The sequence below is a fragment of the Rhinoderma darwinii genome, chromosome 6, assembly GCF_050947455.1.
Source record: "Rhinoderma darwinii isolate aRhiDar2 chromosome 6, aRhiDar2.hap1, whole genome shotgun sequence".
Lineage (NCBI taxonomy): Eukaryota > Metazoa > Chordata > Amphibia > Anura > Rhinodermatidae > Rhinoderma > Rhinoderma darwinii.
Window position 1 is genome coordinate 143,200,832 of NC_134692.1, and position 27,723 is coordinate 143,228,554.

Below are 27,723 nucleotides of genomic sequence, written 5' to 3' on the forward strand. Positions count from 1 at the left end.
GACACTTTCTGAAAACCGAAATAAACTGATACCGCGACAGAAACGAGCCATCCTCGTGCCGCAGCAACGGCCCGTCTGAGAGATCTAAACCCGCCAAGTACTCCTTGACACACAACACTGGACAAACCGGATTCTTTGGGACCGCCAGCAAAACCACTCGACGTCCTGCCCCTCCTTGGTCCGTTTTGGACCTTCGCAACACTATCTCCACCCTGTCTTCATACAAATCGACATTATCCTGCAACAAGCCCCCCGCTCTCACCGAACTGGGGGAAACCAATTCCCCTACCCGAAAAGCTCCAAAAAAGGCTAACGCAAAAGCCAACCGGAAAAGCTTGCTCTCACACTCTGAACGACACACCTGCCGCACCACCACCTCCAGGGAACACAACAATTGAAATGACACGGGACGCCTCTTATCCCTCACCACTACACCCCGTCTCAGCCCTTTCAATGCCTGGCCCACCAAAAACCGCTTCGTGATATCTGCCAACCCCCGTAACTTACAACCGAAAGCAATGGCCGCCACGAAGCGATTAACCTTAGCGACCGTGCAACCCCGGGCGAACGCATCCCCCAACCAAAACAGCAAGGCCACCATCCTATCATCATCCGAGCACACATCCCCCAAAGATCTCACCCACTCCTCCCATTGCCTCCATCCAGCCGCATACGACGACCACGTCGCACTGGCCAGTGAACGTTTAATCAATGCACCTGCCGCCTGGATACCAGCTCCCACAGATGACTGGGACAGTCCACCCCTGTTAACTCCGCGTCCGGGACCAGCTGCCGGAAACGATCCCACTGCGAGCGAGAAAGCGCGTCAGCAATACAATTCTCTACCCCGGGAACATGCACCGCCACCACCCATGCATTTAAACTCAAACAGGAAAGCACCAACTGACGCAACAAGCGAACCACTGGAGGGGACGACGCCGAAGTATTATTTATAGCCATCACCACCCCCAAATTGTCGCAATGAAAACGCACTTTTTTGTCCCGGAACCTGTCTCCCCAAATGGTGACCGCCACCACGATGGGAAACAGTTCGAGTAGGGCCAAGTTACGCGTCAGTCCCGCCTCCACCCATGCAACCGGCCATTTTCCCGCGCACCATTGACCTTTAAAGAACGCCCCGAACCCCACCGCCCCAGACGCGTCAGTGAACAATTCCAAATCGAAGCTATCTAACGCCCGGGACATCCAAAGAGAGCGCCCATTATACTGTGCCAGAAAATGGAGCCAGACCTGTAAATCTTCCCTGTGCTCTGCAGCCAGACGAATGAAATGATGGGGTTCCCGAACCCCCGCCGTCGCCGCTGCCAACCGCCGACAAAAAACCCTGCCCATCGGCATGATGCGGCAAGCAAAATTCAACTTCCCCAATAAGGACTGTAATTCACGTAGCGTAATTTTCCTAATCCGACACGCTCGCTCCACTACCAACCGCAAATCCCCCAACTTATCCTCCGGCAATCTGCACTCCATTGCTACGGAGTCGATAGTAATTCCCAAAAAACAAATGGTCGTCACCGGACCCTCAGTTTTTTCCACAGCCAAGGGTACACCGAACTCCCTTGACACCCAATTGACTGTCTCTAACAAATTTGCGCAAACCCCCGAACACGACGGGCCAACGCACAAGAAATCGTCGAGATAGTGAATAACTGATTCCACCCCCGCGACCTCCCTGACTACCCATTCCAAAAAAGAACTAAACACCTCAAAGTACGCGCACGACAACGAACAACCCATGGGAAGGCATCGATCAATGTAATAATCCCCTTCCCAATAACATCCCAACAACCTCTGGCTGTCCGGATGAACCGGCAACAAACGAAACGCCGCTTGAATATCAGTTTTTGCCATCAGAGCCCCTCTTCCGTAACCACGTACCAACGCTACCGCCGCATCAAACGACGTGTAGACCACAGAACAGAGATCCTGGTCAATGCCATCGTTAACCGACGCCCCCTTCGGGAAGGACAAATGCTGAATAAGCCGGAATTTGTTACCTTCTCGTTTTGGAACCACCCCTAACGGTGACACCACCAAACCTGGAACTGGGATCGTGCTAAAGGGGCCCGCCATTCTGCCCAGATCAATCTCCTTCCGGATTTTTTCCGAGACTAGCCCCGCATGCTGATATGCCGACTTAAGGTTGCGCTGCGTGAAAGGGACCTCATGCAAAGGGGGCGGAATAACGAAACCGTAACCAAAACCTAAACTAATCAACCGCGCCCCCTCCTTATTGGGGTACCTACTTAGAAAGGGGGCCATCTTTATGAGTTTCACCGGAGTCTCCCCCATAACCAGACGCACCGCTGGCTCCCCCTTGTCGTTTACCCTTCTTAAAACATTTAGACGCTCCATGTGACTGCCCGCTGCAATGTGAACACGCATGCTTGAATTTACACGTCGCTCCAAATTTGCACTGCCCCTCATTGAACTGCCAACACGTCCCAAATTTTGAACCTGAGGCCTGACTACCCCCGCCGGAAGTTCCTGCTGCATTCCCGCTCCCGGGAAAGGACTGCCCCTGCTTATAAAGTGCCGTCACTTTCAACCATAAGGCTATGTCCTTATGGTCCCACCGTATATTCGGCCGCACCGCTTTCCTCTGCCGAAACTGCTCATCGTAACGAAGCCAGGCCTGGCCCCCATAAACCCGATGCGCCTCCCCCACCGCATCCAAATAACAAAACAAGCCGGAACAATTATCTGGCGCCTTTTCCCCAATAACGCTCGCCAAAATTGCAAAAGCCTGCATCCAATTGACGAACGTTTTTGGAATCAACCTGTACCGTCTCTTTTCTTCCTCATCCTTTTTTGTTTCATCCCGCTTCACCTTATCTAAATTAAACTTCTCCAGCGGAAGCAAGGAAAAAATCTCCACATACTCGTCCTTCCAAATCCTTTCCTTTACCTCCTGCTTTAAATGCGCCCCTAACGGGCCCTCATAACAAACATAAACCTCCCCGCGCGCACGATCATCAAGACGCACCCTATCAACCTCCTTTGGCGAGTCTGTTTGAACCGCCGCCGCCACTGCCACCGCTGCCCCGGCATTCACCCCCCCACCGTTTTGACGAACCGGAGCGCTTCCAACACTGCCCCCCCACACCTGACGATTCTTGGGAAGGGGAACCACCTAGCCGCCCCACTAACACTTTTAAACATCCCACTAACTCCGCCAAACTATCCCCCGCACCCGCCTGTAGCGACGGGACCCCCGACTCCGCCGCGACGCCCACCGCCTCGACACCCTCTACACCGATACCCGACATCAATAAAGCTGGAAATGGTAACGTAGGTGTCAACTCACCAGGCTGCCCAGGGGCTGTGAACCCGTCAGCCGGACCCCCATGTCCACGTGGAGAGGCCCGCCGCTCACCGTCCTCCAATGCTCCGGACTCCCTCTGGCGCTGTCCGCATTGGCAATGTGTGCACGGGGAATTCCGATTTTCGTCTGAGTAAAGGGGGGGTGACATCGCATCATCCAATTGGCCGAGGTCCAGTTCATGCCTCATCCGTCCCGCTGAACCAGCTCCAAGCTGTTCCGTCCCTGGCACTCCAACCACCGACCTCATCCTGCGACCTCCGGTCGTTTCCACCTCGACGACACCATGAGCCGACCCTCTGGCTGGCACATCACCATGCAGGGTCGCCGTTGCCCTTCCGCCACGTGCTGAAGAAGAAGAGGATGTGACCGGAAGTGAAGGCCGCGTCCTCCTCGCCGCTGCCGCGTTTTGGGATTCCTCCCAGGACCAGACGAAAGAGCAGCGGCAGGCCGCCCTGGGGTCTGGCCTGCAGGGTCCACTGATGGGCTCCTCTTGCGCCGCCGCGCCCGCGGGATGTCTTCAGGACTCAGCCTTGCGGGCGGGCGCGAGCGCCTCGTGCTGCGCGTCACGCCGGGAGTGCCAGCCCTGGCCTGAGTCATGGGGGAAACGGGCTCTCCTCTTCTCCTGCCCGACCCCCTGGTACGCCGGTCCTGTACCTCGGCCTGCTCCAGCAGCCCCGCGACCACCGGCATGACAGAGCGCTCCCCGCTTGCTCCAGCCGACTCTGCTCGCTCCTGGACCGGAGCGCCCGATTGTCCCTGCAGCAGCGTCGCTACTCGTGCTCCGAGCCATCCAGGACCCTGAGAGGCTGCCGCGGCCCGCAACAGCTCCATAGCCTCCTCATCAGACGCAGCAGGGGTAACAAACATGTTCCTGCTTCTGTGTCCTGGCGAAGAGAGGGAGAGCACAAACAGGAAACAGGTACATCCCCTTCAATCCCCACCCCTTCTCACTCAAGCCCTCCTGCTGTCCCCCCCCCCCCTTTCCTCTCATAGGCCAGCCAACTCTGTGTCCCTCCCATCTATTTTAGTCATGGAGGCCTTCCCTTATTCCTTTTTTCTTCTTTCAGTACGGCCTCTTCTTTTCTATTGGCCACGGACGCCTTTCAGTATTTAAAAAAAAAATGATAGAACCTGTCCTATTCTTGTCCGTAATTACGGTAAGGACTCTCCCATAGAAGTCTATGGGAGCTTCCGTAAATACGGACGGATACGGATGTGCATCCGTATACCGTCCGTATTTACGGAAGCGTTGCTATGCAACATTCTGATATCATTTGCATCCTCCCTATTTTTACGGATCCGTATATTCGGATGAAATACGGACCATATTTACGGACACCCTTCCGTATATACGGATGTCTGAGACCACATGCACAGGACAGTATTTTTATCTATCCCTAAATACTGTCTGTAAATAAGGATCCGTATCTGTATTTACGGAAGCTCCCATAGACTTTTATGAAGCCTGAAAGTAAGCTATGTGAACAGGCTCTAAGGCTCGATTCACACAAGCGTGGGGAAACTCGGACATAAAAAAAGTGATGTTTTTCACGTCCGAGGTGGTCCCGTTTTTACAGATCCCCATATACTTGAGCCTATGGATCCGTGAAAATGGAGGATAATAGGACAGGTTCTATTTTTCAACGAACCCTTCATATGGTCCGTTGAAACAACGGCCTTGTGAACGGCACCATTAAAAAACATGTGTACGTGTGACGGCCGTTGCTCTAACGGCCATAACAGTGACGTATTCAATGCTCGTGTGAATCAGGCCTAAATGTGCACACGCGGCAGTTTTTGTTGAAGTAATTTTCTCTGACTGAATCAGCTCCCTTCATACAAATGTGGTTGTTTCTGCAACACGAGCATGGAACCTAAACCTTATATGTCTGCTCTCCTGGATCCAATTCTAGTTTTGGCTTAAAAAAATGCATGCAAAATCTGTAGGGTATCCTGGCTGTGGGAATTTAGCCTTAGGGCCTGTTCACATCAGCGTTGGCTTTCTGTTCCGGGGTTCCGTCTGAGGTTTCCGTCAGGTGAACCCCACAACGGAAAGTCAAGCTTAAATCACAGCTTCCGTTCGTCACCATTCCGGCAGGTTTCCGTTTTTCAGACAGAATCAATAGCGCAGTCGACTCCGCTATTGATTCAGTCATTAAAATGGTGACGGAAACGGAAGCTGTGGTTTCAGTTTGACTTTCCGTGGCAGGAATCGCTCAATTACATCTTAAAAATGATGATGGTGTTATCATAGCTGGAGAGATGGAAGAAAAAAACGTTTAAAAACAACTGCACATGTAAACTGAGTTAGAAATATGAAAAATAAACGTGGGAGGATTCAGCTTAAAAGTGGTTTAACACAAAGTCATTTCTTTTATTTCAGATTCCGGTGACGTTCATGATCTCGGTGAAACATTTAGTGTAATGTAACTTCATTCTGCCCGTTGTACAGTGAGTATGTAACATGTGAACTCCACGTTCAGAATAATCCTTACAGGACACCTCCATCCTAATGTAACAAATCTGCAGCTGTACTGAGCCATAACCTGATACATAACACAGACACGACCTGCTGCCCAACCTCAGTCACAGCAACAACACTGCACCAAACCTACAAGATCTGAGAGCTGTCCAGTGATGAGGGGCCGTCACCAGCAGCTACACTGGCAGCCCACTCTGCGGCGTCCGCTATACGTGTGTAACGTTATATGACTGATAATGACTAGTAATGTTCCTATGATTATAAATGTACCTTTTAAAGCATGGTGAGACAGATAAAATACAACTTCAGTACATTGTGTATAAATTATACTAAATTTACATCCTCCGGAGCTGCAGTTCGGCCTACTGTCTAATCAGCTGTGTAATGCATTCCTGAGGATAGTCTCTGCTTATCACATTGCTCTCGGCCAATCCGCTTTGGGGTATGTTTATACACATCAGATTTGTGGCAGAAATTTCTACAATTACAAATATGTCCCATACATCTGAATCTGTAGCATGTGGATGGATTTTTACACACATTTCTGCATCCAATTTGCCACGTGTGATCACAGCCTCGTAATTCCACCTCTCTGCATTGAAGATAGGCCGAGATTACCAACTAAAATGTATTTATAACACGGTATTACACTAACGGTACGGTGCCGAGTACTATGTATATGCTAATGGCTTTATAATAAAGTCTCCTTTTTCTCTGTATTGTCATTTTTGCTGTATTGCACAATCTGAACACATTTTTGATAGGTTCAGACAAAGTTTAAAAACACAAAATATTTGATTGATATCAATCTCCTTCCCATTTAGGGTCAATGCACACGATGCGTATTAAGTGCGGTTTTGCCACGTGTATTAAGTGCGGCAAAACTGCAGCATAATACAGTACCAGCATAGGCAATGATATTCCAGGGAATCTCATGTCCACGATGCAGTATTTTTGGGGACGTAAATTTACCTGCGGTGTGTATTTTCGAAACCGCAGCATGTCAATTTATCCTTGCAAATTCTGTCTCCCTAGTTCTGGAAAAATGCGCAGCAAAATCCGCATCATGAATACACTGCGATTTCCGCAGCAAAGCGTAAAAACCACATCAAAATATGCACCTAGGAATAAAGCCGTTCTGATACATGAGTGCTAGGGAAGACGGCAGCATCCTGAACTCACATCTTCATGACCATTAGGGTATGTTCACACGCACGGTTTTCAGACGTAATTCGGGCGTTTTACACCTCGAATTACACCTGAAAAAACAGCTCCATTACGCCTACAAACATTTGCCCATTGCTTTCAATGGGTTTTACGATGTTTTGTTCCCATGAGGTGTTATTTTACACGTCGCTGTCAAAAGATGGTGCATGAAAAGGCGCCCGTGAAAAAGAAGTGCATGTCACTTCTTGGGACGTTTTTGGAGGCGTTTTTCATCGACTCCATTGAAAAACCGCTCCAAAAACAGCCGTAAAATACGCAGCGAAAAACGCGAGTTGCTACAAAAATGTCTGAAAATCGGGAACTCTTTCTGCCTGAAAACAGCTCCGTATTTTCAGACATTTTTGGTCACTTCGTGTGAACATACCCTAACAATATATACTATAAATATATATACTTCAGGTCATTGATGAAAGGGGTAAAGCAGGGGAATTAAACATGGTTAAATTGATCAAAATTGAAATCCATTGAATATGCATCCCAGAGTGGTATGAAAAGAAAGTACAACTTGTTCAGCGGCGTTGCTGGAAAAATTAAAGAGGGTGGACAAATGTGTCTGATCATTGAGCCTAAAAATGACTGGGCCCTTTATGGCAGGGCTTCTCAATCTTTTCCAAAACTGCCTCCCCTGCTGGAATCCCTCACCAGTCAGGCCCACCTCAGGCTGGGTTCACACGACCATGTTACGTCCGTAATGTACGGAACGTATTTCGGCCAGAAGACCCGGACCGAACACAGTGCAGGGAGCACTTCATAGTGATGTACGACGCTAGGAGTCCCTGCCTCGCTGCAGGACAACTGTCCCGTACTGAAAACATGATTACAGTACGGGACAGTAGTTCCACGCAGAGGCAGGGACTCCTAGCGTCGTACATAACTATGATGCTGGGAGCCCGGCTCCCTGCACTGTGTTCGGTCCGGGTCTTCCGGCCGAAATATGTTCCGTACATTACGGACGTAACATGGTCGTGTGAACCCAGCCTCACAGTTTAAGAAGTACTGCCTTAGGGTAGATTCACACGAGCGTTGTGCATCTCTGACGTGAAAAACTGTTTTTTCACATCAGAGGTACATCCGTGCTGTACAGTGCATGTCACGTTATCACGCATCCCCCATAGAGTAGAATCTAAGGAGGGATGTGTGAAGCACAAAAAATAGGACATGTCCTATTTTCTCACGGACCCTTTACATGGCCCGTAGAAACAATGGCCGTGTGAACGGCCCCATTGAATTACATAGGTCCGTGTGATGGCCATTGTTTAAACGGCCGTCACACGGACGTACATCACTTTCATGTGAATAAGGCCTTAGGGGTTAATAAGCAGCCTTTAAGGCTGTGTTCCCACATTGCAGATTTTGCATGTGGGTTTTTTTTTTTTAAAAGCCAAAACCAGGAACGGATCCTAAACATAAGAAATATATAAAGAAAGGTCTGCTCTCCTGGATCCAATTCTGGTTTTGGTTTACAAAATCTGCAGCAAAGACTGGAAGTACGCGTGGCCGCACTCCCGCTGCAGCGGAGGTCCCAGAGTGACACCGGAAGGTGCACTACACACACCGCAAGCTGCACAAGGTGCTGGACATCATCCTGGAGACTGTGAGTACCGCCAGAGTGGCATAAAATAGTCCTGAAGCAAGGGATAAAGCGTGGCCGGCATTTTGTCAGGCTCCAGGAATCACAACTTGTGGCCTGCTGCTCACCCACATCGCCTCCAGGGCCGTGCATTGCCCTGGGTATATACACCGTGTTCCAAATTATTATGCACATTGGATTTAAGTGTCATAAACATTTAATTATTAGTTTTTCAATTACGCTCATGGATGGGATTGTGTCTTAGGGCTCTTTGGATCATTGTTATCAATCTCAGACACCTGTGATAATTAGTTTGCCAGGTGTGCCCAATCAAAGGAAAACTACTTAAGAAGGACGTTCCACATTATTAAGCAGGCCACAGGTTTCAACCAATATGGGAAAGAAAAAGGATCTCTCTGCTGCCGAAAAGCGTGAAATAGTGCAATACCCTGGACAAGGTATGAAAACATTGGATATTTCAAGAAAACTTAAGCGTGATCATCGTACTGTGAAAAGATTTGTGGCTGATTCTGAGCACAGACGGGTTCGTTCAGATAAAGGCATAATGAGGAAGGTTTCTGCCAGACAAATTAATATGATTAGGAGAGCAGCTGCAAAAATGTCATTGCAAAGCAGCAAACAGGTATTTGAAGCCGCTAGTGCCTCTGGAGTTCCGCGAACCTCAAGGTGTAGGATCCTCTAGAGGTTTGCAAGTGTGCATAAAGCTATTATTCGGCCACCCCTAAACAATGCTCACAAGCAGAAACGGTTGCAGTGGGCTCAGAAATACATGAAGACTAATTTTCAAACCGTGTTGTTTACTGATGAGTGCCGTGCAACCCTGGATGGTCCAGGTGGATGGAGTAGTGGATGGTTGGTGAATGGCCACCATGTCCGAACAAGGCTGCGACGTCAGCAAGGAGGTGGCGGAGTCATGTTTGGCTGCTATGGGCATAAAAGGAGAGAAACTCACGGTGTGGCCCCATGTTCCCCCAACCTCAACCCTATTGAGAACGTTTGGAGCATTCTCAAGCAAAATATCTATGAGGGTGGGAGGCAGTTCACATCAAAACAGAAGCTCTGGGAGGCGATTCTGACATCCTTCAAAGATATTCAAGCAGAAACTGTCCAAATACTCACAAATTCAATGGATGCGAGAATTGTGCCGGTGATATCAGAGAAGAGGTCCTATGTTACATGTAACTTGGCCTGTTACTTTTTTTTAATTGAAGGAGCTTTTGATTTCTGTAAATATGACCTCCTGATGCTGCAAATTCAACAAATTGCACCAAACAAAAGAAGAACCAAGGAGTCTCTAAGGCCTCATGCACACGACCGTATTTTTTCCCACCCGTAAATACTGGCGTAAATACGGGTCCGGTGTCACACGTATTCCACCCGTTTTGCACCAGTATTTACGAACCCGTGCCCGTAAATATGGGTCCGGTGTCACCCGTATTCCACCCGTATTTACAGGCACGTTTTTGGCGGCAAAATAGCGCTGCACTAATCGGCAGCCCCTTCTCTCTATCAGTGCAGGATAGAGAGAAGGGACAGCCCTTTCTGTAATAAAAGTTAAAGAAATTCTTACTTACCGGCCGTTGTCTTGGTGACGCGTCCCTCTCTTCACATCCAGCCCGACATCCCTGGATGACGCGGCAGTCCATGTGACCGCTGCAGCCTGTGATTGACCTGTGATTGGCTGCAGCGGTCACATGGCCTGAAACGTCATCCAGGACGTCGGGCCGGATGTCAAGAGGGACGCGTCACCAAGGCAACGGGCGGGAGACCGGACTGGAGGAAGCAGGAAGTTCTCGGTAAGTATGAACGTCTTTTATTTTTTACAGGTTTATTCTGATCGGTAGTCACTGTCCAGGGTGCTGAAAGAGTTACTGCCGATCAGTTAACTCTTTCAGCTCCCTGGACAGTGACTATTTACTGACGTCGCTTAGCAACGCTGCCGTAATGACGGGTGCACACATGTAGCCACCCGTCATTACGAGAGCTCCATAGACTTCTATGGACTGTCCGTGCCGTTATTACGGCCTGAAATAGGACATGTTCTATCTTTTTTAACGGCACGGGCACCTTCCCGTGAGAAAACGGGAAGGCACCCGTCGCCAATAGAAGTCTATGAGCCCGTTATTAGGGGTCGTAATCACGACCCGTAATAACGGGAGTTTTTACGGTCGTGTGCATGAGGCCTAAGTCAAAAAATACATAATCTTTTTATTTAACAATATTACACTGTTTACACAAAACAAGTTTCTAAAAATGAATCACAAATAAAAGCATGGCCGCCACATGGGTCAATATAGATCAAATATAGTCATATAAGTAAGGACACATTACAGTATACCTCAAAAACAACAATATGGATGGTATGATGTAGATAAGGTGAGGTATACAGGCTACAGGTAATATGTTAAACTGTTTCAGAAAAACGGTGAGAGGGATGTTACTCCCATGCATAAAAGGTACAATTTGAGAACAGGACTCAAAAACAAAGTGTTATAATGTCCAAAGAGGAGAGCTCATGTATGTGTAAATACCGGGGAGTTAATCATGTATATATAAGAGAGCCCAAATGACCATTTTAGTCTTTTAACAACCTTTAAAATGTTTTGATCTCTCTTGTGCATAATAATGTGAAGCATTTTGAGTTTTTACGCCTAAAAAAAAATCTGTTCTCATTAGGAGATTTGTTCAGTAAAATTCACATTATCCTCCAACGGTTGATGCTGGAAGATTATACTGACTGTCATTTGCATCGACTATTTAGGAAAATCAGTGAAAAATAACATTTGCATAATAATTTGGAATGCGGTGTACGTAAATACATACATACACACATACATACATACATGACCCCATATAGTAGTTAGTCCGTTGTCTATGCTCCCAGGTTTGGTGACTTCGCTCCAATGAAAAGGAAAAAAAAACCTCACATAAGACGTTCCCATGAAGATCTGAAGGGTCCCGTCACTTTCCATCTTACTGCTACTTGGCGCCGCTCACATTCACAGTAACAAAGCGATGGGCGCAAATGACGTAATCATGTGAGCGTGATAGGATTAAGTCATTTGCTCCACAACGCATTGTTACTGTGAATGTGAGCGGCGCCAAGTAGCAGTAAGATGGAAAGTGACGGGACCCTTCAGATCCTTGTAGGAACGTCTTAGGTGAGTTGTTTTTTTAAATCTTTTCTGTGGTTCGCCGGGTGCTGATGCAGGATCGGTGCGGCGACTAAACATATTACATGGGGGAGCAGCTTAGCTAGAGGAGGAGAAGTGGCTTGCCGCAACAGGGTGAAGAGTGTTGCAGAGTAGGGTTGAGTGTTGTTGCATTTCACGGTGTGTTCGTCTCAACCAGGCTTACCATGCCTGGTTGAGACGAACATTCTCCCGATGCTGCTAGAACTACAGTATCTACCAACGTCAGGAGCGCGCACACTGCAGAGCTGAGCGGCTTGATTGACATCGAGCCGCTCACGCCCCTTTTTATAAAAGATAACCAGCACTAGCTGAGTTATCAAGTTTTAAAAAAAAAAGGTAGTTCGGGAATTCATTTTTTAAATTTTTTAACAGCAAATGATTTTTTTATTGAATTTTAGCATAGAATGGGTAAAAAAAAAATTTGACTCAACTTGGGAATAACCCTTTAATACCGAAGGTGTTTTAAACCTTAGTGACCAGGGCAATTGTCGCAGTTTTGCTCTTCACAGATGTAACGCAGTATAACTCTGTTTGTGTTTTATGTATCGATGTGAATTTTGCGCTGTTTTCTTGGGACATGTGGTGCTTCCTTTTTGTGGTATACATGTACAGGTAACATTTTTGTTACTTTATTTATAGCCGTGGAAAGACGAAAAATCTAAATTCTTATTTTTTTTCTATCATTTAAAATGTAACCGTTTGAAAATAAAAGTAATTGTATCACACAAATGGATTGAAATATATTTTTTCACTTATCCTGATCATAAGGTCACCTGACTTGGAGGTGTAGTTTATTTTTTTGACCAGAAATATAGTATAAAACACAATGCCCCGTTTTTCAATTGCGCACTAAAATGTCTTCATTTCGTTTTTTACACCATGGTAGTAATGTACGGGTAATGGACTTGAAGTCCAATAAATAATGGTAAAAAAAAAATTGTGTTCTACAAACCAGACACTCTAAATTCTATTTCTAGCGGTTCAATTTCTGTTTTAACCCTTCACACTTTTTACAGAATTTGCCCAAACTAGGGCCAAATAAATGTAAATTGCATTGTTTTTTTACAAAAGTGTCACTTTTCTTAAGCCATTTCCACCGCTCCACATTCTGCTATTTCTCCCGTGTACAGCGATACCAAATATGTGTGTCTAATCTATTATATGGACCCGTTATAGGGCATATCATAGGAGTCCATTTTGGCTTTTTTACGCCAGAGCTGATTTTAGGGGACCACGCTATATTTGCCGTGGTACTACAGGACATATTGAGAAGTATAAGTGTTCTGCTAATATTCATCTCGGGGTATAGTGAGTATTTTTAATAGTCGGAAAGAAATAAAACAATAGGTTTTTCCAGAAAATACAGTCCACCTTCCTATACCAGGCGCGGGATTTTCTTTGCACCAGGTATGGCTGTAAAGCCCGGTCAGACAGATCCACCACCCCCATGAATTTATTATAGTCTGTGATGCAGACCGGCTCCTCTTTATCCGAGGTGGCACCACGTTCTCTCACTGTCACTCTGGTGTCTGTGTGGACAGCGCTTGGCATGAACACATCCTGGCGGTCATTACATTTTATTACAAGGCGGCTTCCACTGCTCGATTCCCCCCCTTTTCACGCTCTTTCTCACCAGCTCCTGCCCCTTCTGTATTTCCGGCATGCAGGTGCTTGTACAAGGGGACGCTGGTATAGAAGTTATCAGCGTATAACTAATAACCCTTATTCAGCAGAGGCTGCAGCAAGTCCCAGACTATTTTGCCACGGCATCCTCGCTCACTGGGACATCCTGGGGATTAATATCACGGTCTTTGCCTTCATAGATTCTAAAGGCAGATGTGTAGCCTGTGCCGCTCTCTCGGAGCTTGTAGATTTTAACCCCATATTTTGCTCTCTATGAGGGGATGAACTGGCGGAATGAGAGCCCACCTTTATAACTCATCAGCGATTCATCCAGCGCTAGGTTTTTTTCGGGGTGGTACACCGGCATAAATGACGCCTTCAAAAATTTTATCAGGAGCCTTATTTTATACAGGCGGTCACGGCCTGGATCACTACGGGGGGGGGGGGCCTGGTGATTGTTGTTAAATTGAAGGAAGCGTATTAGCACCTCATATGGGCTTCTGGGCATAACGGCTGGAAAAACAGGCGTGGCATGTGTAGGGCTTGTTGCCCAATATGACCGGATTAAGGGCTTTTTCACTAACCCCATGTTGAGGATGAGCCCCAAAAAATGTTTACGTTTGCCAGTATTTGTGGGGTGCCACTGTTTTGCATAGGAGGACGTTGGCTTTTCAGCAAGGAATTGGTGAGCATACAGATTGGTTTGGTTGACAACGTGCTCCAAGAGTTCATCTGTAATGAATATTTTTTTAAATCGAGGGCTGTAAAATTTTCCACATTAATATTAATCCCTGGTGTGGCAATAAATTCTGGGATATTGGGGGAAAATGACTCTGTGGGTAACCACTCAATATATTCTGGGGGAATAGAGTGGGCCGTGTTTTGTACTTCTGTAACCTGCCCTGTGCTTGTGGACTCCGCAGTGACACTTGCATTTGCAGAAAGCGTATCACTATCGTCGCTATCACTGGTAGACAACATTTCTACCTCGGACGCGGTTTCTGTATCGCTTTCATCAGAGTCAGAAATTAACATGGCGTCTGCCTCTTCCACCGTGAACCTTCTATTGGCCATTGTAATTACACACAAGTACAACAAAGACTGTAACCAGACAAATTTTATTTTTTATTTACTTTTTTTTTTTTTTTCACAGACAAAAATACACGGACGTCACAAACGCAGGCGTCACACAAAAAACACCCCATTGTTTGCCGATCAGCGGCTTAATTCAGCTGATTTCAGCAATTAACCCCTTAATTGCGGTGATCGATTGCAATCGCCACAATTTAGGGGTTTCTAGCACATCGACAGACCTCACAATGAAATCTTGAGGTTTGCAGATGGCTAGCATGGCCTCCGTGTCTGCCATGTACGGAAGCCTATCAGGACCAGCCTCCTGATACACTTCCTGTCAGAGTCACAGGACGTCACTGCCGTTCGCGATGCACACTGTCAGCGACAGTGTCTGTGACCGTGTGCATCGGGAACCCGGACGTCAGCTGTCCCTGACAGCTGACACTCCACTGTTGCCAATCAGTGGCTCATTGCCGCTGATTTCGGCAATTAACCCGATAAATGCAGAGCTCGATCGCGATCTCCGCATGTAGGGGGTTTGTAGCACATCAGCAGCCCCCATGCAACTGTGGGGGCTGCTGATGCTTGTGATGGCACCCGGGGGCCAGACAACGGCCTCCGGGTCTGCCATGTATGGAAGCCTATGAGGATCCGCCTCCGGCTGGTCCTCGTAGACTAACTGTCAGAGTGACTGTGACGTCACACTGACAGTTGGAATACGTTACACTACCTAGCGATCAGAGCTGCAGGTAAAAAAAGAAAGTGTAAAAAAAAGTTATTAAAAATGTAAAAATTAAAGGTTTTTTTTCCTATAATAAGTCTCTTATTATAGGAAAAAAATTAAAACGTTAAAAAAACAGTACACATATTTGGTATCACCGCGTTCGTAACAACCCAAACGATAAAACTATAATGTTATTTTTACCGCACGGTGAACGCTGCAAAAAAAACAAAACTAAAAACAATGACAGAATCACTATTTTTTGGTCACCACCCCTCCCTATATATAGAATAAAAAGTGATCAAAAAGTCGCATGTACCCCAAAATAGTACCAATAAAAACTAGAACCCGTCCCGCAAAAAACAAGCCCTTACACAGCTTTTTTGACTGAAAAATAAAAAAGTTACGGCTCTCAGAATACGGTGACACAGAAAATAAATTATTTGTGATTTTATTGTTCAAACGCTGCAAAACATAAAAAAAACTATATACTTATGGTATCGCCGTAATCGTACCAACCCGCAGAATAAAGTAAAATTGTCATTTATAGCGCATGGCGAACGCCGTAAAAAATAAAGAATTTAAAATGCCAGAATCACTATTTTTTGGTCACGACCCCTCCCTATAGAATAAAAAGTGATCAAAAAAGTCGAATGTACCCCAAAATAGTACCGATACAAGCTACAACCCTTCCCGCAAAAAAACATCCCTTACACAGCTTTTTTAACTGAAAAATAAAAAAGTTACGGCTCTCAGAATACGGTGACGAAAAATACTTTTATAAAGAAGTGATTTTATTGTGCAAAAGCTGCAAAACATAAGAAAAATCTATATACTTATGGTATCGCCGTAATCGTACCGACCCGCAGAATAAAGTAAAATTGTCATTTATAGCGCATTATGAACGCCGTAAGAAATAAAGAGTTTAAAACGCCAAAATCACTGTTTTTTGGTCACCAAAGCTCTAAATAAAATGTAATAAAAAGTGATCAAAAAGTTGTATGTACCAAAAAATTGTACCAATAAAAACTACAGCTTGTCCTGCCAAAAATGAGCCCTCACACCGCTCAATTCATGGGAAAAAAAAGCTCTTAACTTCATGATCTATATGTTGGTGTTTTTCTTGTTTGGAATATAGACTTTCGGATGAGGTTTTCTCTTCCTCTTCATCCATAACATGAGACGTTGCTTCTTCTTGCCTCTAGGTCTCTGCAGTAAGAACATTTACACTTCATTACGTACATTTCCCAGCAGTTACAGATTCTACATTTATATTTGGAAACTGTAAAGGATCTGCCAGGCACAACTTCTGTGTATACGCCCATAGGCAATCAGTCTGCACCTGAGTCTGTGTCTCTGATACTGACTCCATCTTCCACCACTCAGTATGGCAAGCTTAGGAGTGGGAGAGCCTATCGCAGCCTGGCCAGATGGAGCTAGCTCCCGCCCTCTGTCTATTTATACCTGCCTTTCCTGTTCCTCCTTTGCTTGTGATTCTTCTCGTGTGGTTTCCTGGCCCAGCTACAGCTTCTGACTATTTCCAGAGTGGGGGTGTCTTTCTGCTCTGGCTCGTAGTGGTAAGTCCAGAGCTGGGGACCCCCTCCCTCTATGATGTCTGTATAGACTATGAGGGCACATGGACCGGGGTTGTTCTATCTGGATATAATCTGTGTTATGTTATTACACGGAATACCGGCGTGAAATCTTATTTACCTGGTGGAGAATCTTACCTGCTGCCGGCTCCGGATTTTCTGCATTGACGTTTGTGTTTTGTTGCTGATTTTTTATCAGAAGAGTTTTCCTGTTCTCATCGTCAAGTAAATAATATTCACCTGGATACAGAGAAAATGTCATATTTATTTGTATTATTCCAAAAAGATGTTCAGGTAAGTCATTCACTCCGCACATCAGACTTTTACCTTCTCCGTCAGTGCAGCTGCACACACGTCCTCATGACTAGAAAAAGAAAAAACCCCAACAGGACTGTCTAATGAGTCTTTCATAATCTGTCCAGAGATGAGGCAGGATCTCCTGCAGACTTCAGAACTGAAATCTCCCAGCATCCCCTGCTTGTTCAGTGTCTGCAGAGAGTTTGCTCTATTGGTTTGCATGCTGGGAAGTGTTGTTTAAGTTAGGCCCTTTAGTAGGAATTTTTGGAGCTTAGGGTCCTATTACACTGAAAAATTTTGGCTGTAACAACAAGCGCCGATTAAGGCGCCATGCACACGACCGTAAAAAATCTCCGTAATTGCGCACCGTAACACAGTCTGCAATTACAGACCCACCGGGTTCTATTGGCCGCGGACACCTTTCCGTATCGCAGCGGATAGGTGTCAGTGCCGTAGAACTGTGCCGGGAATTATGGAGCATGTCCTACTTTTTGTATTTTACGGGCCGTGCTCCCATACTTTGTATGGGAGCACGGCCTGAAAATGCGGACCTCGGCGGCCGGCCGTGCCCACAATCGTGGGCAGTGATTACGGGCACGGCCGTGTGCATGAGGCCTAAGAAAAGAAATAATAATCATAATATAAGTCGACTTTAGAATGTGGCATTTAAAAAGGTAACATTTTTCTACGTTCGCCAAGTCTCAAAACCCCCCTGTTTATAAAAGGGTTAATAATATCCCTGGTGGCTCAGTGGCGTGGACACATTATTTTACACTTTACGTATAGAATTAATCTACATAAACAGGTCGATGTCTCCGTTGCAGATTCTGTTGTAAATGGAAACCATGATACAGATGTAAATATAGTCTTAGGTTCCTAAAACATGGCCGACGTGGGCCGTGTAAACGAGCGCGAGATCAATAAGACCGCTCGTTGATCGGCACTCGATTTCTCCTGTCACAATGAGCTATGTATCGGGACGATCGCTCGATACTCCGATCGCTCGTCCTCCATACGTTTCTATCATGTTGGCTTCACATTTCTTTGCCCACTGCAGGATAAATGATACAATCAGCCGATGAACGAGCGTTTACACAGGACAACGATCGGGAACTAGCGTTCTGTTTGCCCGATAATTAGCCTGTGGAAAAGGGCCCTCAGCTGTTAGGTCGTGTCTGGTGACGAGCTCAATCACTATTTCCAATGACAACCAGCAGAATTGTTAGCTGAGAACTGTAATAAGGAGAAACTCAGGATCAGCAGACATAGCACAATAATCTGATATAGGTAAAAACGATCGAATTCCGACCAGTGAGTTACAGGGTTTAGGAGACCCCGTTCTGGAGATAGTTGCGGGTCCCAGAGTTGGGACCCGCATCTATCTGACATTTATGACATATCCTGTGGATATGTCATAAATGTCTGTCGTGGGAAAACCCCTTTAAGAAGAGATGTCTAAAGGCCCTATGGCACGGGCCAATGATCGGGCAAATGAGCGTACATACGAATGCTTGTTATCAATCATTGCCCTGTGTAATAAGGGCAACGATCAGGCGATGAACGAGCAAATGCTGGTTCATCGGCTGATCTGCTCTTTTATGCATGTAAGGGGGATGTGCTGATGACGTGTTAAAAATATATGTGGGCGATCGATCGCAGTAACGATCACTCATCCCTATACATAAGCAATCATTGCTCCATGTGATAGGAGCAAACAAGCATCGATCAACGAGCTGTCTTATTGATCGGCGCTCATTTACACGGCCGGGCCATGTTAATAGTACCTTTAGGGGGAAATGATAAATCTATGTAAGAATATTAATGGCCCATGCAAAAAATATGGGGAAAAGCTGTTCCATGTAAAATCCCCTCAAAAGACAAGGGGGCTCTCCCTCTGTCTAGAGAAAAAAAAAAAGTTGTATCATCAAAGGCGACCAGGCTTCTTTACTGTAAGAGCGGTGAATCTGTGGAATAACCCACTGCAGGAGCTGATCACAGCAGGAACAAGAGGTGGCTTCAAGAAAGGACGACAAGATTGCTTAAAACAAAGTAACATCAGCGCTGTGTAAATATGAAGGATTCCTGTATGAATTTTGATCCAGTCTGATCAGGAGGGGCAGATTGGGCACGCTTTATTGTGGTTTTTTTTACCTTTCTCTGGATCAAAAGGGGTAAAAAAAATATCAAAAATATCAAAAATTGACACATTCACGTTCTCTCCCATCCCGTGGTTGAACTGGATGCATGTATGTTTCTTTTTTTCAACCCTACTATTTATGGATGCTGAAATTCATATGAAACACCTGAGTAACAATGAACATATAAATTCATATAGAAAACAGAAGACCAAACGACCACAATGAGCGTGAGAATAAAAAACAGCTCATCCTATAGTCACATTAGGGGGAATATTAAAAAAAAAAAAAGTTTACGTCAATTTGTGTACTACAAAAGTAGCAATTTTCGGTGCACACCATAAATCTGCTAAAATTTGCAACTTTTTTTTATTTTCTCAACACTTTCCGAAAGTGGCGAGAAGGGGGTTTTAGCCGGGAAGACAGATTTATTATAATTTATGCCACTGGGAGACTGGTATGTTATGCTCATAACAGGCGCAGATTTGCATGTCACACGCACTCTTAAAGATGTGCCAAATATTTTATGAGGTGTGTACCTCTAAATATATTTGGCGTATTTACTGCCGACGTAAATTAGTTTAAGACTGATAATGGACATGCCGCTCTTAATATATTTTCCCCGTTGTCTGCACAACATTTCTGAATAATGAAACATATGGCACGTAGTATCCATGTTCTTACCTTTCTCTCGTCGGACGATCTTTTCTACTACAGATTTCGAGGCGTCGTCTGTCACAACCACTTTATATATTTTGTCCTTTTGATGAAAACTTTTAGGAGACTTGAATGTAGACTTGAATGTAATCTCACTAAAAATGGTGTAGGTGCCGTCATGGTTAGACTCTATATATTTTCAGCAGCGTCTTTATATTCCTTATAGTTATTGTTTTTTTCCCCACGTCGGCTCCATGTGATTTTGATATCTTTTGGGGAGGAATGTAAAACTTCTGCCCTCATTTTATCTTTATTCGGAAGCGTCACATTCACAGCCCGGATTCCTGCACAGTAAATAAAGAAGAATGAATTGTGTAACACGTCACTTGTCATGAAACGCAGCATTAAACCTTCTATACAGAGTGTTCTACATCAGAGCTGTGTCACCTTTGTGGTTTGGGGACACTTTTGGGATTTTACTTGGAAGGTGACGGTTCAATGACAATAGTGATAAGTAACTTTATAGAGGGGACGATTTGCTTCCTGCAGACTCAGAAGACTTGATGGGTTTAATCCCGACCACCTAATGTAAATATGCGTTGGTAGGGAAGGGTCCCATACTAATGTAGATTTATGTTGGTGGGAAAACTCTTTGCCATTGACCAGATTGCTGTGTCACAGTTACAGCCTGATCCTTGCATCGTGACACGGAACTGAAATAATCAGCTCCCTGCCAGGAAAGCTGCAGAACATCCCAATTGGAACTATTTTTTCTTTGCTTCCACGTTCGTGATGTAATTATGGTGACCTATGATGTCATTCCTGACGTTATACGGGTTTCCTACAGCAGAAGTGACTGGAGGGGAACCTGAGAAGACAGGTTTCTGTGTGCTCCCATCTTATCAATATATGCAGATCATTGTTAACAGTAATCTAATGAACAGTTACCATCACACGTATATACTACCGATTTTCCACAACGGATTTTGTTGCGGATAGTCCGCAGCATAATACAGTACATATACACAGCATGTCAATTGTATTTACGTGTTTTGGGTTGCGGGTTTTCCCCTTTTTTTTTTTTTTTTTTTTACATTGAATTTTTTATTGATTTTAAACATAGAAAAACATAGAAAACATTGTTGTACATAAGCATATAAATTATACCATCAAGAAGATGATCACAAAACAGATTAATACCATCCTGTACAACTGAGGTAGGCAACCTGAAAACATTATCTCGTAAGGGAAGGTGGGGAGGAAAGGGAGGGATAGGGAAACAGGGAAGGCTTTCTCAGAACATTCTTATATCCTTTATTGTGTTCCACCATTATTATTAACCCCTTCTCCTCTTATTGCATTGTAAACCCCGTGTAAATCCCCTTTTACCTTCGTCTGTCCTAACCTGGGAACATGTCAGTCCACCTTTGCCACTGAGCTTCAAATCTATTCATTCTGTTCTGACGGAGTGCAAATAATCTTTCATATACACAATGGGATGATACTTCTTCTATAATTTCCCTCAAAGACGGGACCGAGACTGACTTCCAGTTTCTGGCCACCAATAGTTTAACCGACAGACATATATGGCAGACCAAGGCTCTATCTTCCGGTGAAATTATTCCCATATTCAGGGACAGAAGGGCTAGATCTGCACTTGGTGTTCCTTGAACCTCCAACAATCTGGAGGCCAGATTGAACACTGAAGCCCACACCGAAGTGATAATGGGACATTCCCAAAATATGTGATGTAGGGTCCCCAGCCCCCCACACCCCCTCCAGCACTCCGCGTTAGTCCCTGGATATATCTTGGAAATCTGAATGGGAGTGTAATACCAACGCAACACCAGTTTGTGATAGACTTCCAGGAGGTTTGAGTTCATGGTGGACCCTAACGTCCACTTAATGGCCCTGGACCAATCCTCTATGGTATAAGTGGATCCCAAGTCCCTCTCCCATTGTAGCATGTGTTTATTTTTGGCCAACATCGTATCTCCCAATAGCACTTCGTAGAAGGACTTTGTTAAGCTAGATTCTATAACTGAGGCCCCAAATAGCAGATGATGTATCCTGGAGGGGATGCAAACCTGTGCGTGTGCCCTTGTCGGGAGGAGATGTCGAATCTGCAAGTATTTAAAGAACTCGGAATGAGCCAAGGCAAATTCTTCTCTTAATTCTGAGAAGGGTTTAATACTATCCTCTCCATAAAGATCTGCCAGCGTCGCTACTCCTGACCTAACCCAGTTACGTAGATTCAGATCAGGTATTAACATTTCAAGAGCATCTACTGGTAAAAAGAGTTTGCACCCCGAATTAGAGGAGGGTGTCACTGTCAGGATATGCCTCCATGCTTGTAGCGACACTCTTACTGTAGGAAATTTAGGAAGTACCTTCCTAGGAAATTTTGCATGAATTAATAGTATCGAGGTCAGAGGAATATCCCCTATTAGGTGTTGTTCAATCGTCGGCCAACTAGAGCCAGAGGATGCGGTGCACCAGTATCGCAATTGTCGTACCACTATGGCCTTATGGTAGGCCTCTAGGCTCGGAACCCCCATTCCTCCTCTCTGTCTATGTATGTATAGACTTTGTCTGGCTACCCGAGGTTTCTTATTTTTCCATATAAACCGCATCAGCTGATCTTGTAACTTACGGAGAATAAAGGCCGGTAGAGGCACCACCACTGTCCTAAACACATAGAGTATCTTGGGGAGGATAAGCATTTTATACAGGATTATTCTGCCCATCCAGGATGGTTCTGTATCTGATAAACGATTTAATTCGCCTTGAAATTTATCCTGAAGAGGGAGAACATTAATATGAGCTAATTTAGATGTTGGCGAGCACAATTTTATTCCTAAATAAGGGATCGACATCTCCTCCCAGCCAAACGGAAATTCCCTCTGTATATCTTGTCGCAGTGTCAATGGTATGGCCACTCCCAATATCTGAGACTTGGAGGCATTAACCTTATAATAGGACACATTGCCAAATTGTGCTAAAATCTCTGCTACTCTGCGGAGAGAGGACAATGGTTCTGTAAGGGTCAGTATGACATCGTCCGCAAACAATCCAATTTTATGCTGTCTATGTCCTACAGAAATCCCTCGCACCCCCATATCCATTCGTATCAGTTCCGCCATCGGCTCCATCACCATAGTAAAGAGCAAAGGAGACAATGGGCAACCTTGTCTTGTTCCATTGGTGATATTGAATGGCTCAGACAGCATCCCATTCGCCAACACCCGGGCTGAAGGTGCAGAGTACAAGGCCCCGATTGCCCCTAGTATGGCTCCCGAAAATCCAAATCTCATAGTTTCAAAGGCAAATCCCCAGTGTATCCTATCGAACGCCTTTTCTGCATCCAGAGTAAGGAGAACAGAGGGCGTTCGACCTGCCTCCACCCTGGAAATTAGATTTATAATGCGCCTTGTGCCATCTGGCGCCTGCCTCCCCTTAGTAAATCCTACTTGATCGTTATGAATTACTGTGGGGAGTATTGTCAAAAGACGTTGGGCCAATATTTTTGCATAAAGCTTTGTGTCGCAATTTAACAATGAGATGGGTCGGAAATTGGCTGGGAGAGTCGGGGGTTTCCCCTGTTTAGGTATTGTTACAATAGTAGCCTGCAACATCTCGGCCGGGAGGCTTCCCCTATCTATGGCTACATTAAAGATACGAGCTAAGTAAGGGGTCAAAATAGCTTCGTTAAATTTGTAATATTCGGATGAAAACCCATCCGGCCCCGGGGCCTTACCTGGTTTAACTAATTTTATAACTTTGGACACTTCGCCTGGCAAAATAGGAGCGTTTAGCTGCTCTAGTTGAAGGGGAGTTATTTTCGGCAACTGAATCTGATCTAGAAATATATTTATTGCCTCTGCTGTAGGTGGCACTATACTGGGGTCTCCTTGTAAGTTGTATAATTTGGAGTAGAACTGGCTAAACCTATCCGCTATCCCTTGGGGATTCGAGATTTTTGGCTCACTTCCTTCCGCTATCAAAAACGGTATCTTCGACTTCTGCCGTCTTTGTTTCACTCTATTTGCCATATATTTACTCGCCTTATTGTGTGAGGTGTAGTATGTCATGCGGAGGGAGGTTAAACTTTTATCAAAGTCTGCTATCAGTATTTCTCTCAATTCCCGTCTTAGTTTAGCCAGAGCATCATGGACCGTAAAAGACGGGGAGGATTGCTGTTGCATCTCCAGGGATTTAATCTGTGCTAGTATGCGGTCTGTGTTCAGCTGTTTTTGTTTTTTATAATGGGAGCTTTGTTGGATCAACAGACCGCGCATTACCGCCTTATGGGCGTTCCACAGCACAAATGGGTCTATGTCCGGTGAATCGTTTAGGTCAAAATAGTCCTTTATCTGGGAGGAAATACGCCCTCTATACTGAGTCAAGGCCATCAGAAAAGTATTGTTCCTCCATGACCTATGCGGCCGATTCCAGGGTGACAGCGCAACCTGCATGGAGACCGGGGCATGGTCCGACCACGTAATGTCTCCCACCTCAGCTTTTATCACTGAATTCAACAACCACTTATCTACCAAAAACAGGTCTATCCTAGAGAAAGTGTGGTGACAAGGCGAGTAAAAGGAGAATTCTCTTGTCGAAGCATTGTGACATCTAAACACATCGTATATGTCCTGTTGCTGCACCCACTTTGACAGAGTAGGGAGAGACCTCTTGCTCCTACTAGTAGAATCTAAAATTCTGTCTGGAATGATATTGAAATCTCCACAAAAAATCAGCTGTCCCTGCTGGACTTTGCGAACTTTCCTTATGGTTTTGTTTAGAAATCTAATCTGAGAAACATTAGGAGCATATATATTGACTAGTGTGATTAGGGTATCGTTAATGGAGCATATCAGAGCAAGAAATCTCCCCCCCACATCCACCCGGGAGTCCACCAGTTTAAAATCTATCGTATCCCTGATAGCTATCAAAACTCCCGCCTTTTTTTTTCCCGCATTAGACATAAAAACATGAGGAAATTTAGCATTTGTAAAGGCCGGACATTTCAATTGCTGAAAATGCGTTTCTTGCAGACACATAATATCCGCCCCAGATTTCAGAGCCTCCTTCCAGGCTGACGACCTTTTGAAAGGGCTATTTAGACCTTTAACGTTAAGAGACATTATTTTAACCGCCATAATCCCTATTACAGAGCTGCAATATAACATACATAAGACACTGTATCATTTTTACATTACATCCTTGGACTGTACTGAAAAGGATATTCTTGAAAAAGCTGTTTGGATAAAACAACCGGGAAGACAACCGGGAAAAACAGAAACATAAAAAACTGCAATCGTTTTTGACGAACCACATTCCCCGGAACCAGGAACAGTTCCAGTAGGATCCCATCCACCTTGGCGATCCCGTAAAGGTTTCGGGGGTGAAAGTTCGGCTAGATGAGACTCGACCTCTCGTTTAGCCAATAAAGCCAGTCTTTCATCTAGTATCTGTGCTCCTTGACCACTCTGGGGAGATCCTCGCCGGTCCCTTAGGAGATATTTTCCGCTGTGGACCAGGGAGTAGGAAACCCCAGTCTGACATCAAATTTTCTCCATCAGCAGGTTTGAACAATACATGGGTGCGTTCATCTTTCCTTATCAACAGCTTCGTAGGGAAGCCCCACTTATAAGGTATTTTATGATTCCGAAGTATCAGGGTTACCGGAGAGAAGGCCCTCCTTGCTTGCAGCGTAGCTTGCGAGAGATCCGCATATAAATGGACACCTCCAAATGGATCTGGTAAGGGCTGCCTTTTCCGCGCAGCGAACATCAAGGCCTCCTTGACATGATAAAAATGAATGCGGGAGATCACGTCGCGTGGTATGTCAGCCGGCAGAGCTTTGGGTTTAGGCAGACGGTGAGCACGATCAATGATCCAATCCGGAGGATGGGTGTCGGGTAATAAGGTTTTAATCAGCTTCTGGAGATACCCCTGAAGATCTGCTTGTGCCACCGATTCCGGAATGCCTCGAAACTTAACATTGTTCCGTCTATTTCGGTCCTCCATATCCGCCATTTTATTTTTCATAGCTTCCACCTCCTCTTCTAACACAAAGTGCGCATCCACCAGATCATTATGGGCCTGTGTGAAATCTCCCATCTTGTTTTCCACATGATCCACTCTAGTACCCAGATCTTCTATGGAAGTATTTAGCTTGGCAGTGATTTTGGCCATATCCTGCTGCAAAGATCCTCTAAGCGCCATAACAATGCCTTTAATAAACTTTTCTGACGCCACCTGATCTGTGGTGGGCAGATTAGATATGGGGTCACCTTCCCCTGCAGCCTCTTCCTCCAAAACCCCTGGACTCTGTCTGTCAGGGTTTACTATAGGCCCGACTTCCTCCCTTTCCAGCCTCTGATCTTCTGCCCTGTCAGCATGCGGTATCGGCATAGGGCTAACTGCATGCACCCCATCTCTTTCTCTCTCCTTAGATCTCTGTCTGGGGCACACCGGAGTGTGTGATGACTCACCCAGAGAAGCTGCAGGAGACGCTGGTCCGGAGCCTCTGCCATAGGCGCCGGAATCTCCTGGAGAAGTCCCGCCGGCGCCATCTTGGATGTCGTCCCGCCTCATGCTGCGGGTGGAGAAGAAGTCCGTCAGGCGCTTCGGGCCGGTTTTATTGCCCCTCTTCCTGGTCATCATCTCGCCTGCACTCCGGGACTCCGGTACAAGTCAGGTAAGTCGGCTTTCTGTCGCTTATTTAGTGTCGCTTAGAGGTCTGAGGACGGAGCTCCGAATCAAGCGTCCGCCACAGTCAGCATCCAGGCCACGCCCCCGCGGGTTTTCCCCTTTTAATGGGGAGGTAAAACCCGTAACAAATAGCAGATGTTGCATTTTTTGCGGCGGAAAAGCTGCGATTCCACCGCAAAACAGAAATCTTATATTCACCCAGAAATCTGTGCTGCTTCATCCGGGCAGGCCTCCTCAATCACAGGCTGCAGCAGTCACATGGGATAAAACTTCATCCCAGGAAGCCGGGCCGCAAGACTTTAGAGGGTAATTACTCGTGTTTTTTTGTTTTTTTACGTGCAGTTTTCCGCAGCGGACATTGTGGCCAAAAAACTGCACCGGAATGTGGTGTGGTTTTTCATCCAGAATTCCCTGCAGCCACTAGGGCAGATACGCCATGTACTTCTACTCAGCGTATCTGCCCTGTGTGAACATACCCTTATTGACACGGTTTACCTGTATTTACTGAGAAATATTGTAATGCGCCTTAAAGATGTGTTGAACATGAATGCTGAGGAGCAAGTGCAGAAAAGTCACCAACGCTCTGATAACTCAGTAACTGCAGAGTACAAACCTCTTCTGGTACTAACATCAGCACAAAAACTGTGGCGGGAGATTCATGGCATGGGGGCCGAGCGGCTGCATGCCAGCCTTACATCTCCAAGCACAATGGCAAGCGTCGGATGGAGGGGTGAAAGCCGCCGCCACTGGACTCTGGAGCAGCGTGTTCCGAGGAGTGACGCTTCCGTATCTGGCATGTGCTTTGTAGTGACGCTTCTCTATTTAGCAGTCTGATAGACGAGTTGGGTTTGGTGAATTCCAGGAGACAGTTACCTGCCTGACTGCATTGTGCCAGCTGTAAAGTTTGGTGGAGGAGAGGTAACGCAGGGTGTTTTTCAGGGTTCGGCCCCATAGTTCGAGTGAAGGGATATATTAATTCTTCAGCATACCAGACATTGTGGACAATTGCAGCTTCAGACTTTGTGGGAACAGTTTGGGGTTCGGCCCTTTTCTGCTCCAGCATGACT

General features: G+C 45.7%; 2 protein-coding genes across 2 annotated transcripts in view; one reads left to right on the forward strand and one right to left on the reverse strand.

Annotated features, from left to right (window-relative positions):
- LOC142656688 (uncharacterized) overlaps positions 1–6,545 on the forward strand; it is a 16,880-nt gene extending 10,335 nt beyond the window's left edge. Inside the window, exon 8 of the mRNA XM_075831612.1 lies at positions 5,730–6,545. Within this exon, the coding sequence (XP_075687727.1) occupies positions 5,730–5,776 (47 nt within the window). The 3' untranslated portion in view covers positions 5,777–6,545. The remainder of the gene's footprint in view (positions 1–5,729) is intronic.
- Positions 6,546–15,754: 9,209 nt separating this feature from the next.
- Positions 15,755–27,723, reverse strand: part of LOC142656542 (uncharacterized) — a 28,677-nt gene continuing 16,708 nt past the window's right edge. The window contains exons 7-9 of the mRNA XM_075831471.1: positions 19,967–20,283; positions 16,989–17,090; positions 15,755–16,467 (exon numbers count right to left, since the gene is read on the reverse strand). The gene's annotated coding sequence lies outside the window, so the exon portion shown is untranslated. The remainder of the gene's footprint in view (positions 16,468–16,988; positions 17,091–19,966; positions 20,284–27,723) is intronic.